This window comes from Dreissena polymorpha, chromosome 9 (genome assembly GCF_020536995.1).
Source record: "Dreissena polymorpha isolate Duluth1 chromosome 9, UMN_Dpol_1.0, whole genome shotgun sequence".
Classification (NCBI taxonomy): domain Eukaryota; kingdom Metazoa; phylum Mollusca; class Bivalvia; order Myida; family Dreissenidae; genus Dreissena; species Dreissena polymorpha.
The window spans coordinates 77,464,955-77,482,058 of NC_068363.1; the positions used below are offsets into that span (position 1 = coordinate 77,464,955).

Consider the following 17,104-nt stretch of genomic DNA (forward strand, 5'->3'; position numbering starts at 1 on the left):
TACTCTCTAAATAAATCATCTAACCAGAACCCACAAATAATATGCGCATCTCAAGGTAGTTAAGCTTCCCATAAATATTGATGAAATATTTTATCTTAAACATGAAGTACAAAAACCAAGTACCAAATTTTAATTGTTTTGTCCATAGTCTTAAACTAAAAATCCAGACTGAGAAAGAAATAGCCCTCAGTAATGACGCATTATACAAATCTTTGAACAAAAATGGAATCGGATAAAATTCTCATAATGTTTTGTCCACTTATATACATTTCACTCTAATGTTAGTTTATCTCTCTAAAATAGTTTTGTTTATTTTTTTTTATTTTTTTTTTCAATCTGACAAGATCATTGTGAATATACAAAAAACACACAAGTCCAGTATGCTTTCTTCCGACTTTATACAACTCATCATTTTTCATAACTATTCCTCTGTTTTCTTTTCTCTCTAAAAAAAAGATATATATATATATATATATATATATTAGCATATCTTGTATAACATGTCTGAACTTTATTGCTTTGTACAATCACTATGTTGTATGATCATATACATGTTTACATTGTATGTATGATATTGAATAAAAAAATAAAAAAAGCTTCCCATAAAGCTTCATTGAATTCCAGTCAGTAGTTGGGGGGACAAGAATTGCACTATATGTACAGTTTATGGAAAATTTCAAAGGACCATAACTCTGTGAAAAATCATCCGACCAGAACCGGCTGATAATATGCACATCTTCTCCTGGTAGTGAATCTTCCCATAAAGTTTAATTGAATTCCGGTCATTAATTGCTGAGAAATAGCCCGAACAAAATTGTGCATGGACGGACACACGCACGGACAGACGAAGCGGCGACTAAATGCTCCCCCAAAAAACATTTGGGGAACATAAAAAAAATAATGGAAATAATTTTACAATGTAATGTCACATGTTTTGATAAAGAAATAGGTATTGTAATGCTTTTTGGCTTACAGTCATCCAAGAGTGGTACTTTCAAAGATGAGGCTAAGACCAGAAGTTTTTCTTCTAAGAAGACAACTCCTGCATCTAAACTTCTTCTGAAAAACTCTGCGTCTCATCCAAACATTCCCTCTTACCCAGTTCAACGTTTGATTTGGGAGAACACAAATACACGTGATGATCTAGCTTGTCTTGTGTGGATCGCACCATTAGAATCTGATTTCACACTTACCGTTACAGTGACCTTGACATTTGACCTAGTAACTCCGATTTCATAGGGGTCATCTACTGTCAAAGATCAAAGCACATGGGAAGTATCAAGCCAATTGGTTAATTTACTGACGATTTATTAATTTGAAACGATTTTCACACTTATTGTGACAGTGATCTTCACTTTTAACCTGGTTAAATTTTGATAGGGGCTATTTACTGTCCGAGGTCAAAGCACATATGAAGTTCTAAGCCAATTGATCAATTCGTTGACGAGTTATTGATTGGAAACGATTTTCACACTTATTGTGGCAGTGACCTTTGACCTAGTGACTCCATTTTCAATAGGGGTCAATCTACTGTCAAAGGCCAATGCAATGTCTGTGCTAAACAACAGTGTGTAGCTTTGTTTAAAGTTTATATTAATATATATTTTTTATTGAATACCGGTGACTAAAATTCGATGCTTTTATTAAGGTTTTTTTTGTTTAACACATATTGCTGTTAAAACAACAGATTGTCACTTGCTGAAAAAAAAAAGCTTGTCACTATGTTTAAATGCTAAATTTAATGTTTATTGAAGGCAAAAACGTAATACTAATGCTGTGATCAAGGCTTAGTGTATGTTTTTAACATTGCATTTGAAAAACTTGTTTTCTGTAGGTTTAGTGTTTATTTTTGTCTATTTCCATGCAATTGTTAATATATCAGCTGATGTCCGTCATGTTTGTATGTTTTGACATGCCCCCTACATTCCAATGTCACGTGATTCTATACTGGAGAAAATGGTCTGCTAATGGGGAAATCCTGGCCGATATAAATAAAACATAATGAAACTTTTTTTGCATAGAAATTTTATAATTCTCATTGTAAATAATATTTGTACTTGAAAAAACATTATTTTGTGAATAAAAATCTATTAATATATTTTAGACATTGTGCATCGTTTCTTCGATGTACCGGAAGTGATCCGTTACTGGCGACCAAACTGTATTTATAACATAATGATAATTGAAAGCAAATACATAACTCGATTACCTGTGATTGAGGAAAGCACAATTAGTGCAGCACAGCTGACTGTGGTCATTGCAGAACATTTCTAGACGTTTGTCTTCATGAAGGTCACATTTCTGAAGGAAATCCTCCACTTCCTTTGACACTGGCCACTTACTTGTGTCTCCCCTTCCATATGTCATATGTTTCCCAAACAACTGACCATGGGGTTTTAAACATTTTGCACAATAAAATTTTTGACAGTTATTACAGTAAAAATCTGCCCACTGGTCAATTTTGTGCTCTAGACACGATGAACAACAAAAGTCTATAAATGAATCAGATCCTTTATCCACAGTTGACTGAGAAAACATCGCCATCTTAAATGTTGTTTAAGTTAAAGAAAAAATAATCCTGTATGTCCTCAATTTAATTATAACTTCACTTTTTAATATTTTCCAGTACCACAGATATATTGTCCATACAAACAAAACATTAAATACTTATGTCAGATTTCAAGCAACTAAAAAATTGTTGAACATAACTCTTACAAGATAAACTTAAGATTATTTCAATAGTTTGGCTGTTTTGATCAAACCCGCAAACAGCAGTAACTAAGCAAATCAGTCCCATGAGTATAAGGTTTCACCAAATCAATAATCATACGGCAAGTTTGTATATCGGTTTGAAAGGTAGACAGACACTATGAAAAACCCTTTGTCATAACTTATCGATCCTCTGCTGAGGTTTACATAAAGTACACCATTTAATGAAAAGTTTAAGAAAGATACCACTCATAAAGGAAACCTGAAACATTGCATTTTTAAATGAGAGGTTTTTGCTGCGTAAAAATATATTTTATACAACCATAAATAAGCTGATATAGTGGCCTTATAACAGATAACACAGTAAATTGAATGTACATGTACATATTTCTGTTTGAAATGTCATACAAGTAAAGAACAGAATGTTTGTAACAATTGTTAAACGATACACATAACATTGTGTGATAACTATGTATTAACCTCATCCATGTGGCATTATCCCGAAATATGTTTATTCCTGTTTATTAAAATTAACCATTCTTTAAAATGATGTGTGTTAATAAGTTCTTGTACACATGTTGTTATTTTAAATGTATGTTAATGACGATGAGCTTTACAAGCGTAAGTGAAAATACACTAATATGTCCTGTTCTGTTTAGTTAAATATAAATTTCAAACAAGAGCACTCACCTGAGTTCAAGGTCAACCAATATTCAAAACTTGACCTGGTGACCTAATTTTTGGAAACATGTGACCCAGATTTGAACTTGACCTCTTTTTAACAAGATAAACATTCTGACCAAGTTTTATCAAGACTTCGTCATAAATGTAGCTTCTATAGTCGACAGCGATTTTTCGTCCCCATTTGGGAAAAGTACATGTACCTGTACCATGTAAATTGGGAAAAATTAGGGCAAAAAAACTGAAATTGGGAAAATTCGCGTAGTGAAATCTTCCAATTGGGAATTATAGTCTTTTTAATTGCTGATAATGATATAAAAAACAAAAATCAGTACACAAATATTGATTTACATTCATTTTGGCTTGAAAATTAAGTGTAAGTGCTCATTTTATTTGTTTACTTGCAGTTAATGCACTTTTGGAAACAAGAGCACCGCCTTGCGGGTGCAGACCGCTCATCTATTTTTCTTTTTAAACGTGTAGGGACCTTTCTCAATTCAAATCACAAAGGAGGGAGGGGTGGAGAGGGGTGTATAGTGTGGGGGTGTGGTCATTTATTACATTATCTTCCAAAAATGCAAACAAATATTCTTGAGTGGTATGGTTGGACGGTATTTCAAAAATAAAATAATAAAAATAAATATTTGTGTTTTTTAACCATGTTTGAAAAAAAAACAAGAGATGTGTTCGTCAGAAACACAAAGCCCCCTTTTGTGCCGCTTTGAAAAAAAAAATTGTTGTTGTTTTTTTACCTTTGACCTTGAAGGATGACCGTGACCTTGAACTTCGACCACTCAAAATGTGCAGCTTTATGAGAACGCCGCTTTGAAATATATTTTTTGACCTTTGACCTTGAAAAATGACCTTGACCTTGAAGGATGACCTTGACCTTGAACTTCCACCACTCAAAATGTGCAGCTTCATGATAACGCCGCTTTGAAATATTTTTTTTTACCTTTGACCTTGAAGAATAACCTTGACCTTGAAGGATGACCTTGACCTTGAACTTCCACCACTCAAACCGACAGCTTTATGATAACGACGCTTTGATTTTTTTTTACCTTTGACCTTGAAGGATGACCTTGACCTTGAAGGATGACCTTGACCTTGAACTTCCACCACTCAAAATGTGCAGCTTCATGAGAAAGCCACTTTGAATTTCTTTTTTCTTTCTTTTACCTTGAAGGATTACCATGACCTTGAACTTCCACCACTCAAAATGTGCAGCTTCATGAGATACACATGCATGCCAAATATCAGGTTGCTCTCTTCAACATTAAAAAAGTTAAGGCCAATGTGAAAGTTTTCGGACGGACAGACGCCATATATTTGACATTTGACCTTGAAGGATGACCATGACCTTCACCTTTCACCACTCAAAATGTTCAGCTCCATGAGATACACATGCATGCCAAATATCAAGTTGCTATCTTCAATTAAGAAAAAGTTATGGTCAATTTTAAAGTTTTCGGACGGACAGACGCCATAAATTTGACATTTGACCTTGAAGGATGACCTTGACCTTTCACCACTCGAAATGTGCAGCTCCATGAGATACACATGCATGCCATATATCAAGTTGCTTTCTTAAATAGTGAAAAAGTTATGGCCAATGTTAATGTTTTTTTCGGACTGACGGACAAACTGACTGACATACTGACGGACAGTTCAACTGGTATATGCCAGCCTACTGGGGGCATAAGACATTTTTGGGGGGGGTGGGGAGTTGGGGGGGAGGTATAGTGTGAGGGTGTGGTGGTCATTTATTAGATGACCTTTAAAAAAAATGAGGGGGAGGGAATGAGGGGGGATTGGGGGGGGGGCACGGGGGATGGTTTGGGTGGAGGCTATTGTGGAATGTCAGGTAAGAGTTGTTTTGTCAAAGTATCAATCAAATCTAATCATTAATAAAGAAGTTATGGCAATTTTAGCAAATTTAATAATTTGACCTCTTGAGTCAAGGTCATTCAAAGGTCAAGGTAAAATTCAACTTGCCAGGTACAGTACCCTCATGATAGCATAAAAGTATTTGAAGTTTGAAAGCAATAGCCTTGATACTTTAAAAGTAAAGTGGATCTAAACACAAAATGTAACCATATATTCAAAGTTACTAAGTCAAACAAAGGGCCATAATTCCGTAAAAATGACAACCAGAGTTATGCAACTTATCCTTTACTGTCCCCTTATGATAGTTTGCGAGTGTTCCAAGTATGTAAGCAATATCTATGATACTTTTAGGGGTAGAGTGGACCAAAACACAAAACTTAACCAAATTTTCAAGTATAAAGGGCCCATAATTCCGTCAAAATGCCAGTCAGAGTTACATAGCTTTGCCTGCACGGTCCCCTTATGATAGTTAGTAAGTGTTGCAAGTATGAAAGTAATAGCTTTGATACTTTAGGAAAAAAGTGGACCTAAACACAAAACTTAACCAAATTTTCTAAGTATAAAACGGCACATAATTCTGTCAAAATGCCAGTCAGAGTTACATAACTTTGCCTGCACAGTCCCCTAATAATAGTAAGTGTTGCAAGTATGAAAGCAATAGCTTTGATATTTAAGGAATAAAATGGACCTAAACACACAACTTAACCAAAATTTTCAATTTTCTAAGTATAAAAAGGGCACATAATTCTGTCAAAATGCAAGCCAGAGTTGTCTAACTTTGCCTGCCCAGTCTCCTCATGATAGTAAGTAAGTGTACCAAGTTTGAATGCAATAGCATTGATACTTTCTGAGAAAAGTGGACCTAAACGCAAAACTTAACCAGACGCCGATGCTGTCGCCAAGGTGATGACAAAAGCTCATAATTGTTTTTCAAAAAATAGATGAGCTAAAAAATTGATGGAATTTTCCTTCCTTTTGGGAAATTTTCAGACAGAAATTATGAATTTTGTAGTTTTTTTCAATTGGGAAAGTACCTTTAACGGGTTCTTAATTAGGAAGGGAAAACATCCCTGGTGGAAATAAGGATTATTCAAGATTGACAAAATGACCGAGTTTTTCGACCAATTTATAATACATATTTGAACTCAAGAAACAATACCTGAAGAGAAATTCATATTAACCTACGCTAGTCTTTCATTTAAGGGAAGTTGCCAATTGCATACACAAAACAGGACCATATACATTTACCATGTATATACAATATGACATTCGACAGAATGATGATTAAAGCTGCAGTCACTGCCTCACTCAATGCAACGCATTAAGAGTTTAAGCCTTTAACATTAAGTGTTTGAAATTTTAGCATTTTTGCTTAATTGGGAATGTGCCATTTACCAGTACTTTATCAAGGAGAAAAAAAATGCTGTCTTCATTTGTTTTGTTTTATGTCAGTTAGTATTGTATATTGTTGAACCAGCAAAACTTTTTACTATCTATGTTCTCTCTACCTTCTACAATGTTCCTTGTGTCTACCTTGTGTCTTCTAGGGACTTTCAATAGCTCTTACAGCTAGTTGAATCCTTTAAACTTCTTCAATTTTATTATATCCACTCCGGTCTGAATTTTGTTTGTTGTAAATGTCACTAGTTATTTCAAATTTGCTTTAATTAATACACTTCTGATGTGCCAAAACGCTTATGCAACCATAATTTGTCTAGTTGAGTCGAATTTACGGTATCATGATTGTGCGATTTCCAAAAGAATGGAGGCAAACTGACTTATGCGCTTTCGGTTTTGCAAGTTTTAAACAATGGCCTCTTGTTCGATTATTTTCAGCATAATAGAAAAAATTTCAACCATCAATATAATCAATTTTATAGATTATCTTAAATACTTTAATCATATCGAATCTTTTATGTCGATAGTCCATTGAACGAAGATTTTATGTTATCCCATTTTCAACGACACATTGAAGGTATAACACCTTATGGAATATACTAGCCTGTATTCAACACTGTGGGATATACCTGTCACGTGCACGGACTACTTTTTACTTTATCACTGAATGATTTTTCATAATTAATAAAGTTGAGAAAACTTTAGCTTCAAAATTATATGACGTTCAACCTTTAAATCTAGTCATATGACATAATTTTTCGCCATCCGTATAATGAATCAGGTGATTGATGGGGTCATAAAATGACACTTTTTGCGTCATTTTCCCCCCCAAAAATGACAATTTATTATAAATGCGACTTATTTCACATGTACATGTTCTGTATATCGACATACGGTATTTGAATTGTCAATTAATCACATTTTCATTATTTCGTGTAATGTGCATTGTTTATAATCCATGCATATACTTTTGACATTTAAGAATGTACAACAAGCCATACAAATATCACACAATTCATAAATAATCTGCAATATTTGCTATCCGATTTAATTTACATTAATCATAGAGCTGTGTAAAGTGTAAGATGGTAAAAATAGCACCACACTGGAATTCGGAACGTCCCATTTTGTACACGGGTATTATCCACTGATTTATCTGTTGTGTAATGGAATGTTTTCCATTCTTTGTGTATTTATATATTAAATAATTTTCTTGTACAATAAGGGCATTTATCATAGGCAAATAACATTGTGCAAGTTTAAACATAATTATGTTTGTATGCAGAAATCTGCAAATGCATCTGAGTTTGCCAACGGCTATTATTTGATAAACTGCTCCGGTTCATTTTAACAGCAGTAATGTACATAGAGTACATGACGTAGCGTGTGACGAATCAGAAAGTTTATCGAGTTCATAAATTCATTTGAAAATAGTGATAGGATGGCATGAGGGTCTTTATTTAATTATGCTAAAATAATTATTAAAGACCCTAGATGCAAAATCGTCAATTATTGAGTTAAATGGATTATTAGATGGATTTTAAAGGATAATTAAAGGTAAGATACTAGTTCGAACGTGTTTTGGTTTTTGTTTGTACTTTGTCGTTCCCTGTTCTCTGGGAAATGATTTTAACATGGGGGCCATTAATGCATTGGATCACACACGGCATACCCATAACATTATATAAAACAAGTTCTGCGCGTCCTTAAATTCGTCGTCCGAAGTCGGAAAACGTATTGCCCTGCATATTAAGTCAAATAAAGTGTCAGTCGCTGCAACTGTAGAATCTATGTTGACATCGAGATCATTTTGTCAGGAGCAATCGCCGCCATATTGGATTTTGATCATTTTCTTTCGAAAATAAAATGAATTATAGTAAAATAAAATCTTCTTTTCGCGGTCGTCAAGTGTTACAATTCGCATGCTGCGTAAAATTGAATCGAGGCATATGGTGATATTTTTACTAGTTTTACAGTTTGTGTGTGATTTTTTTTAAGACTATTTTGCGTACCATAACAAATACATTTATATCCATGCATGGTTACATTTGTTAGATTTTAAGCGATTTTAAAGAATGAATTAAACTAATTGTTATGCTAAGGTTATTAGATCTATTTATGTTAAATGTCACGTTGAAAAAATTCAAATGGGATAAATAGAATACTAGGATTAGCGTTGAATACAGAGAAGTTTATGTTGCTCGGCTCGAACACCGAAAGCGCTCGCCAAGGCTCGCGCTCCCGGCATACTAAGCCTCGCAACATTAACTTCTCTGTATTCAACGCTAACCTAGTATTCTCTATCAGCCAAACGATCTTGATATGATAGTTCACAGATTTCAGGTACTAATATGGTGGCACTACGCTGTGCATTTTTAATTATTTGTTTACATTTCTTAGTGTGAGGATAGTAAACCAAGTCCCATAGTTTATATGAGATCTAATGAGCGACTTGTATAGTGTCAAAAACAAGGATTTGTCCATATGGGTGAATTTAATCCTGATTAGTCCAATTATTATGTTGAATTTATTAACTGTGCTCTCAGCAAACTACGACGTGTTTATATACAATTTTAGTGTTCATATTTAGTACGAATGAACAAAGTATTGGGAATTGGGTGCATATATTGTACATATCCATCCTTACCACACACTTTTAGTTTCTGTCTAATAAACAAACACTAATCAATAATAACAATCTGCTTGCAGACAATAACATCTAAATGATGTGTGTGTTTATGAACCCAAATACATCATGTATTACGAATCACTTTTCACTGTTTCATAAAAGCAGAAAATTTGCAATTGTATTGCTCAATTTTCAAAGATGTTACATAAAAATGGGTCTAGAAGTGATTAATGTCTCAAACAAAAACCTGTTCAAAAAATTGATTAGAATGCTAGAACAATCAGACATGAATTCCAGTATCAAATTTCTCAAATCAAACTTCCAATATATGTGTCCTTTGTGATTGGCTGAGTAAAATATAGCCACAATCTTAGCGAATACATAATTTTGTTTGAGGATGTTCGGATATCGTAGCCAAAACATTCACATGTAATATATTGTGACACAAAAAAATGAAAAGGGAGTGTTTTGTATCGCTTTAAATTCATGTTACCAGAATACATCTAGCGTTGAAATTCTGGCTGTTTCAAAACATTGTACAAAATATTCGTTCATTTCGAGTGTTTATGGATAATTTTAATTAATATACTATGTAGTCAAAGACTTTACTAATGTAATATATTTCTTTTATCAATTTCCTTAAGGAGTTATAAGAAAACAGGCCCATAAGGAAATATTTAGGATGAAATTTAAAATTGTGCCCCATAAGCAGACTTCCCGAGACTCAACAGCCTTCAGTCAGACATTTGGTCTGACTGTTCAAAGTTTTCTGTAAGACCTTAAGTTATTCTGTCAGACCAAAAAAAATACGTGAAATGTGAAAAGAAAAGAGTAACAAAAAATGTGTTTGTCAGAAACACAAAGCCCCCTATTGCACCGCTTTGAAACCATAAATTCGACCTTTGACCTTGATGGATGACCTTGACCTTTCACCACTCAAAACGTGCAGCTTCATGAGATACACATGCATGCCAAATATCAAGTTGCTATCTTCAATATTAAAAAAGTTATGACCAAACTTTAACGAAGAATTAAGTTTTAGGAAAGAAAAATACAATGATATCTGACCTTTGACCTTGAAGGATGACCTTGACTTTTCACATCTCACAATGTGCAGCTCCGTGAGACACACACAAATATGCCAAATATGAAGTTGCTATCTTCAATCATGCAAAATTTGTCAAACTTTAACCAAGGTTAAAGTTTTGGGACACACACAATGAATGAATGACAGACAGACAGGCCAAAAACAATATACCCTGATCTTTCGATCCGGGGGAAAAAAACATATGAAATAAAGATATATTGTTGTATCATCATTTAATTCTATATTATATTGTTAGGAGTAGCGAATTAGTCTGTCACTATTAAATACCACAAAAATTTTGCATCAAACACAGGTGGATAATCCCAATTTTCGCCCAGAAGATTTTAGACCCATCAAAAGCAGATTTACTAATCTGCGAGTACAATCCTATTTCGTGTTTGGCAAAGTTCTTAGTCCGCCAATGTTCTGTAAACACTTCGAATATCATGGGAAAGCCTGAAATACAAGACATTTTGGGCAGACAATTTTTGATCGGCCCTTAAATGTTTATGTAGGAAATGTCCGTAGAGCAGATGAAGTTTAGGGAAGTCTGCATAAGCCACTTGTTCAGTCTTACCGTGAGAAAACATCTGCACTCAGCACACAACCGATGATGTTTCCAAGATGTGGCACGTTGTTGACATATGGCAGAGCGCTGGTGATCAGAATGTTACGGCGACCTTTCTCTGGAAGACTGCAATAGAAGGAGGTCAAAACTTAACCCTTCCCCACTCAGAAGTATACAGAAAATGGCTATACACAAACCAGCATAAAACCTCAACAACTTATTTAAAACAGATCAGGTTGTATGCTGTTTGCAGTTCATTAGTACCTTAGAGTTGAAAATGAAGTCTTTAAAACTTGAATCTATTAAGAAAAGTCTTCAATTTTATTTGATTTTCTTACTGAATACAAATGGATTAAAAACAGTATCTGAGAGGGAAAGTGTTACTGGAATTAAGCAATAAGTGAGTATGATTGTTGTTGACCTAGAGAACCCTTATCAGAATGACCTTTCTGAATGACTTTCCTTTAAATAGAGCATTTGCGGTTGGTGTCTCTGACAACATTAATTTATCAAACCAGTCCAAGAGTTTAAGAAAGCTTTACACAGCAACTCACAAATATTTAGGCTTGCATACAAGTATTTTCAATTGTATTTATTTTCAGTTACTAAGCAATTAGTTTAGTCTCTTATTTAAGTGATTTAAATATTACATTTACCAAGGTTCGACTAATAGAGCTGGTTGGGAGATGAACAAAATGTTATTAAAAAAAATATTTAATTTTTTTAATCTTAAATTTGGAATGTTTAGGTCCCATTTATGAAAAAATAATACTTATTTTAATTCGGAATGGTTACTGTACGGGCCCCAAATTGATAAGAAAACACACACTATGATTTCATGCTACTGCACTTACACAGGATGTACACGTTTCAGAGGTTCTGGGCACAGTTTCTTGCCTTTCAACCAGGCCAGTGTTGCAGCCTGTATCTCTTCTGGACTGGCTACTATTTTCTCTGGGGCAGCCTGTGGAAACAGGAGCAAAAATAAACGGACCCAGTCCACAGAATTCCTTTTATAGTTTCAGCCTGTACACACATATATTGAGCCGCCCAAAGATAAAAAAATTCATTTATGTAAATCATTCTACATGATTAAGGAACTGAGACAATTTTCTTCAAAGTGCAACAAAATGTTATGCATAGCCTGATAATTGTTTGGTAGAATAATGAATACTCAAGAGAATATATCAAAACTATCACACAACTGCCGGCGTGTCCTTTTGAAATTAAGACTGAACAAAGTTACAGGAAATAATTATAAAATTGAGGTTGTTTTGGGTGCTAACCATGAACTGGTGAATATATAAAGAGAAAATCTGATGATTTTTCTGGTCTTCATTCATTTGTAAACCTTTTACTTTTAACGTTAAATTTAAAGTTAAATGTATCAATGAAGTTGAAAATGCGTTCATTTAGGATAATTGAACACTGGAAGTCCTTACTGGAAGAATATGTATCTTAACCTTTTCAGTGCGGGAACCGAATTTTTAAGGCCTTTGCAAACAGTTTGGATCCAGATGAGACGCCACAGAACGTGGCGTCTCATCAGGATCCAAACGATTTGCTATTCTGATAATATTCTTTGAAAAAAATCGAAGAAAATGCTAATTTTAGAAATTCAGCAGACGACATTTTAGCAGACGACAAATTTCCCAGTATGCATTTATTAAGCCCTATTGTCCCAGAGCACAGCTCAATTCTTCGTTGGGTACCTGCGTGGTGTCTTCCTTTGCTTTGCTTGTCTGCTTCTGGACAGCTTCTTTCTGATTGGCAGTTTCAGCGACCCTTAAAGGTGTAGGCTGGATGGTCAGAGACCCCTTAAGGGAGCTTGTATCGCCTCCTTTACACATGGCTTGAGAAACCCTCTGAAATTCGCCTTGATTTGCCAATTTTGTGAACCATGTAAGCAGAATGGGGAAGTGACTCTGGTAGCCTGGTGAAGAACAAGACGATATTGGTTTATTTTGGTTTAATATCAATTTTAATCAATATCATCAGCAGTGTTTTTTTTCGTTCAAATTCAGAGCTGTTACAGGAACCCATTCAAAATGGAAAAAAAAATCCATAAAATCCCCAAATGAAGGTTTCTAAAAAATAAAAACAATGTTTTCTTTAATTTTAAGATTTAAATCATTTTCATGAATATCATATTAAATTTTTTAGGAAAAAAATTAACAGCAGCAATTTCCCAATTTTAGTAAAAAATAACGCGATTTTTCCCAATCCAAAGGGACCCAGCTCCATTCCCAAATTGGTGAAAAAAAACTGACCAGAAAATATTTTCATGAGTGAAGCAAACACATGTGATAGTATTTATTTTTTAGTATAATGTTTGGACCAAATATTATATTGACATCCTGCAGAAACCAAACATTTGTATTTTTACACTATGCCTTTAGTGTTAGTTTACATTTTGAAATAATTTTACTGGAGATTTTCATAGAAATAATGGAGTCATAATGTGAAAATAAATGTGACGTCATTTCACAAATGTTGAGTCTGACACAGTTGATGATCAAATTTCAATTGAGTCACGCTTTTTGCAAAGGGCCAGGGGGTTTAATGCATGTGCATAAAATGTCTTCCAAGATCAACATGTTCAGTTTCCACTTATCAGGGACAACACTTTCCGCTGTTATGGTATTTGTCTTTTATATAAAGTATCTTCTTACTAAATTAGCAAAACATTCCAGTTAAGACGGAAAGTGTTGTCCCTGATAAGCCTGTGCGTACTACACATGCTAATCTGGGACGATGCTTAATATACATGCATTTAACCTCTTTTCACTGAGGGAGGCTCATTAAATTCGCATTTGTGGGAACCAGGAATCAATTAGGCAATTCATCCCCCCCCCTTCTTTCAACGGGGACATTATAAAGACTTTCCTATGAGCAATAAACGCAATAATACCAGGTAGGGCTGATTTTCCTGTGAAAACAGGAAACAGTGTTGACCAAACAGCAACATCAGCCACTGTCAACTGACTCTGAAACAAGACACAGATAGTTAACCTTTTCATTAATAAATACATATATTGTTTCATTGTTATACTGAATACATAGTCAATTTATACCAGCAAAAAGTTTGGTAGATAACTTATTACATAAAACATTCAGTTAATAACAGCATGAGTTGGATGGAAGTATATTGTTTTATTATTACAACAAGAGCACCGCATAACAGGTGCCACGCTCGGCTGCGAAAGCTTGTCAGATTTTATTTTTTTTAAGAGGTCACAGTGACCTTGACCTTTGACCTAGTGACCCAAAATTGGTGTGGTGTGTAGAACTCATTCCTGCTAAAACCTTTACATTGGCTCTAAAATCTAAGTGCTTCCACCTTCAACTTTGAAACTTCATATGTAGATGCACCTTGATGGAAGACGAGCAGGCTATGACAATACCTGGGGTTTTCTCCGAAAACAGCCTCGCTAAAAATTATGACTGCTAAGAAATTGAATGATTCAAGTTTTTGTATAAGTAACTTATTTGCATACCTAGCTTAAGATTACTCAGTTATTTACATGTTACATGTTATATCTAAAATGTGTATGCAGTGGACCAAAACATTTTAGAAACTTTGCCCAAGGGTCACTAAAGGATCTTTTCTGTACAGTTTTGTGAAAATCTACACAGTGGTTTCAACAAAGATGTTGTTTCAATGAAAAGTTGAGGCATGCCAGACAATCCACAAAGGATCCCAAAAAATCAACCTTGACCACTGGGGAGGTGAAATATAGATGCACAATTCTTTAAAAACAACAAGTTCTGATCAGAATTCTAAAAATAATGATTTTTTTTTCAAATTCTGAAAAAGATCATCATCAATACCCAAAAAGTCTACAGTAGCAACCCTTCTAGGAAATATTTATGTAATGCACATTGATGCAGATGTTATGATTGTGTTTAATGTGCATTAAATTTTTAATAATTTTTTGGGGAAGGGAAAGTAACAAAAAGAGCTCTTACCCCAGTTAGCATTTCTTTGCCTTTCAGCTCCCCGTCCAAGAAGGCAAGGAACTTCTGTATTCCCTGTACTAGGGACTCATCCATCTTCCCCTGAACTATCACACTTTGAAGGTACGGGAACACTGCAGGCTAGAATACAAGACATGTGAGTCTGGGAAAACAGGGCTTAATGTTGAAAAATGCTGTCCTAAATAAGGATACATGAAGGTACCCTTTGAAGGTACGGGAATACTGCAGGCTAGAATACAAGACATGTGAGTCTGGGAAAACAGGGCTTAATGTTGTAAAACGCTGTCCTAAATAAGCCTGCGCAGTCCACAGAGGCTAATCAGGTATGACACATTTCTATTTTATAGAATGTTTTGTTTAAAGCTGGTATCTTCTATGACTGACTGACTGAAAGACTGAATGAAAATCCAGTACATGCAGGAAAGTTTCCCCCCTGATCAGCTTGTGCACACTTACATGCAGTTAACTCTTAAAGTGCTGGAACCGAATTTTGAAGGCCTTTGCAAACAGTTTGGATCCAGATGAGATGCCACAGAACGTGGCGTCTCATCAGGATCCAAACTGTTTGCTATTCTGATAGTATTCTTTGAAAACAAATGAAAAAAAATGCTAATTTTAGAAATTCAGCAGACGACATTTTAGCAGACGACAAATTTCCCAGCATGCAAAGGGTTTAATCCATTTTTCCTAAGCAAGGCTCAAATTGTTTTGGAACATATTCATATTTAACAATTGCACAAAGAGAATGATTTTTAAAGATTTTGTGTTCACACAATCAATGCAATGCATGTTTTCAAAATGAGGAAAGGTTAAAATGTATTTGCCAAATCACTAGATACCCTTTACAGATAATTATAAAATAATTAATGGACAGTTTACTTACAGATCTTGAGTGTATACAATGTATGTGAATAAAATACAATTTTGAATATTTAGGAGATTAATCTAAAAAATTAACTGCCAATATTAGTCTCACAGTTCACATTGGAAGTTATTAGATTCTCAAAATTAAGATTTTAAGAGATAACAAATACCACTATTCATACAAATATACAGTATCCATTGCATACAATTTGTATTCAGAAAAAAATAATCTTAAGTATTATTATACCAAAAGCCATTTTAATAAAGTACCTATGTACCTTAAGAAATTTAAATTAAATAATTTTTGTACAGACAGAATTTTAAATAATATATTATTTTTGTACCGAGAGTTAATTTCAAGTGTTTGTACCTACAACCAGTGCTTTTTTTCCTTATAAAGTACCCATAAAAGGCACTTTCCCAATAGAAAAAAAAACAACATTCCCAATGGACGTCCTGAAAATTCCCAAAATGAAGAAAAGTTGCTCCCATTTCAGTCGTATTAAATGCATGAGAACAAATGAAATGAGAACTGAAACTAAACCTTTCAGCAAAAAGGCATCTTTAAGTATATTTAGTACGTTTGTGCAGTTAAGGACCAAACAATTAACAAGATAAACATTCTGACCAAATTTCATAAAGTTTTTCTTTTATTTGACCTAGTTTTTGACCTCGTGGCCTAGTTTTTGACCCCAGATGACCCAAATAAAATCCCAATCCAGATTTCATCAAGATAAACATTCTGACTAAATTTCATAAAGATTGGATGAAAACTGTGACCTCTACTCTCAACACAAGGTTTTTCTATTATTTGACCTAGTTTTTGACCTAGAGACCTAGTTTTTGACCCCAGATGACCCAAATGCAATCCCAACCCAGATTTTATCAAAATAAACACTCTGACCAAATTTCATAAAGATTGGATAAAAAACTGCAACCTCTATTGTCTACACAAGGTTTTTCTATTATTTAGCCTAGTTTTTGACCAAGTGACCTAGTTTTTGACCCCAGATGACCCAAATACAATCCTAACCCAGATTTCATCAAGATAAACATTCTGACCAAATTTCATAAAGATTGGATGAAAACTGTGACCTCTACTGTCTACACAAACAAATTGACGGACGCACGCACGCACACACGCACGCACACAAAGGACGCCGGACATCACATGGTCACATAAGCTCACCATGTCACTTCGTGACAGGTGAGCTAAAAAGACACTGAGACCCACTCAGTAGATTTCACTATCCGAATTTGCCCAGTTTCAGGGGTTTTCCTACTAAAAATGTTGCGGTATAGG

The 17,104-nt window shown here is 34.4% G+C and overlaps 1 protein-coding gene across 33 annotated transcripts in view; it reads right to left on the reverse strand.

Moving 5' to 3' along the window:
- The window catches only part of LOC127846667 (methionine--tRNA ligase, cytoplasmic-like), a 168,699-nt gene that overhangs the window by 136,250 nt on the left and 15,345 nt on the right, over positions 1 to 17,104 (reverse strand). For all 33 annotated transcript variants that reach the window (XM_052378151.1, XM_052378146.1, XM_052378149.1 and 30 more), the window contains exons 4-8: positions 14,929 to 15,057; positions 13,871 to 13,946; positions 12,672 to 12,892; positions 11,814 to 11,923; positions 10,969 to 11,085 (exon numbers count right to left, since the gene is read on the reverse strand). In XM_052378151.1, the coding sequence (XP_052234111.1) occupies positions 10,969 to 11,085; positions 11,814 to 11,923; positions 12,672 to 12,892; positions 13,871 to 13,946; positions 14,929 to 15,057 (653 nt within the window). The remainder of the gene's footprint in view (positions 1 to 10,968; positions 11,086 to 11,813; positions 11,924 to 12,671; positions 12,893 to 13,870; positions 13,947 to 14,928; positions 15,058 to 17,104) is intronic.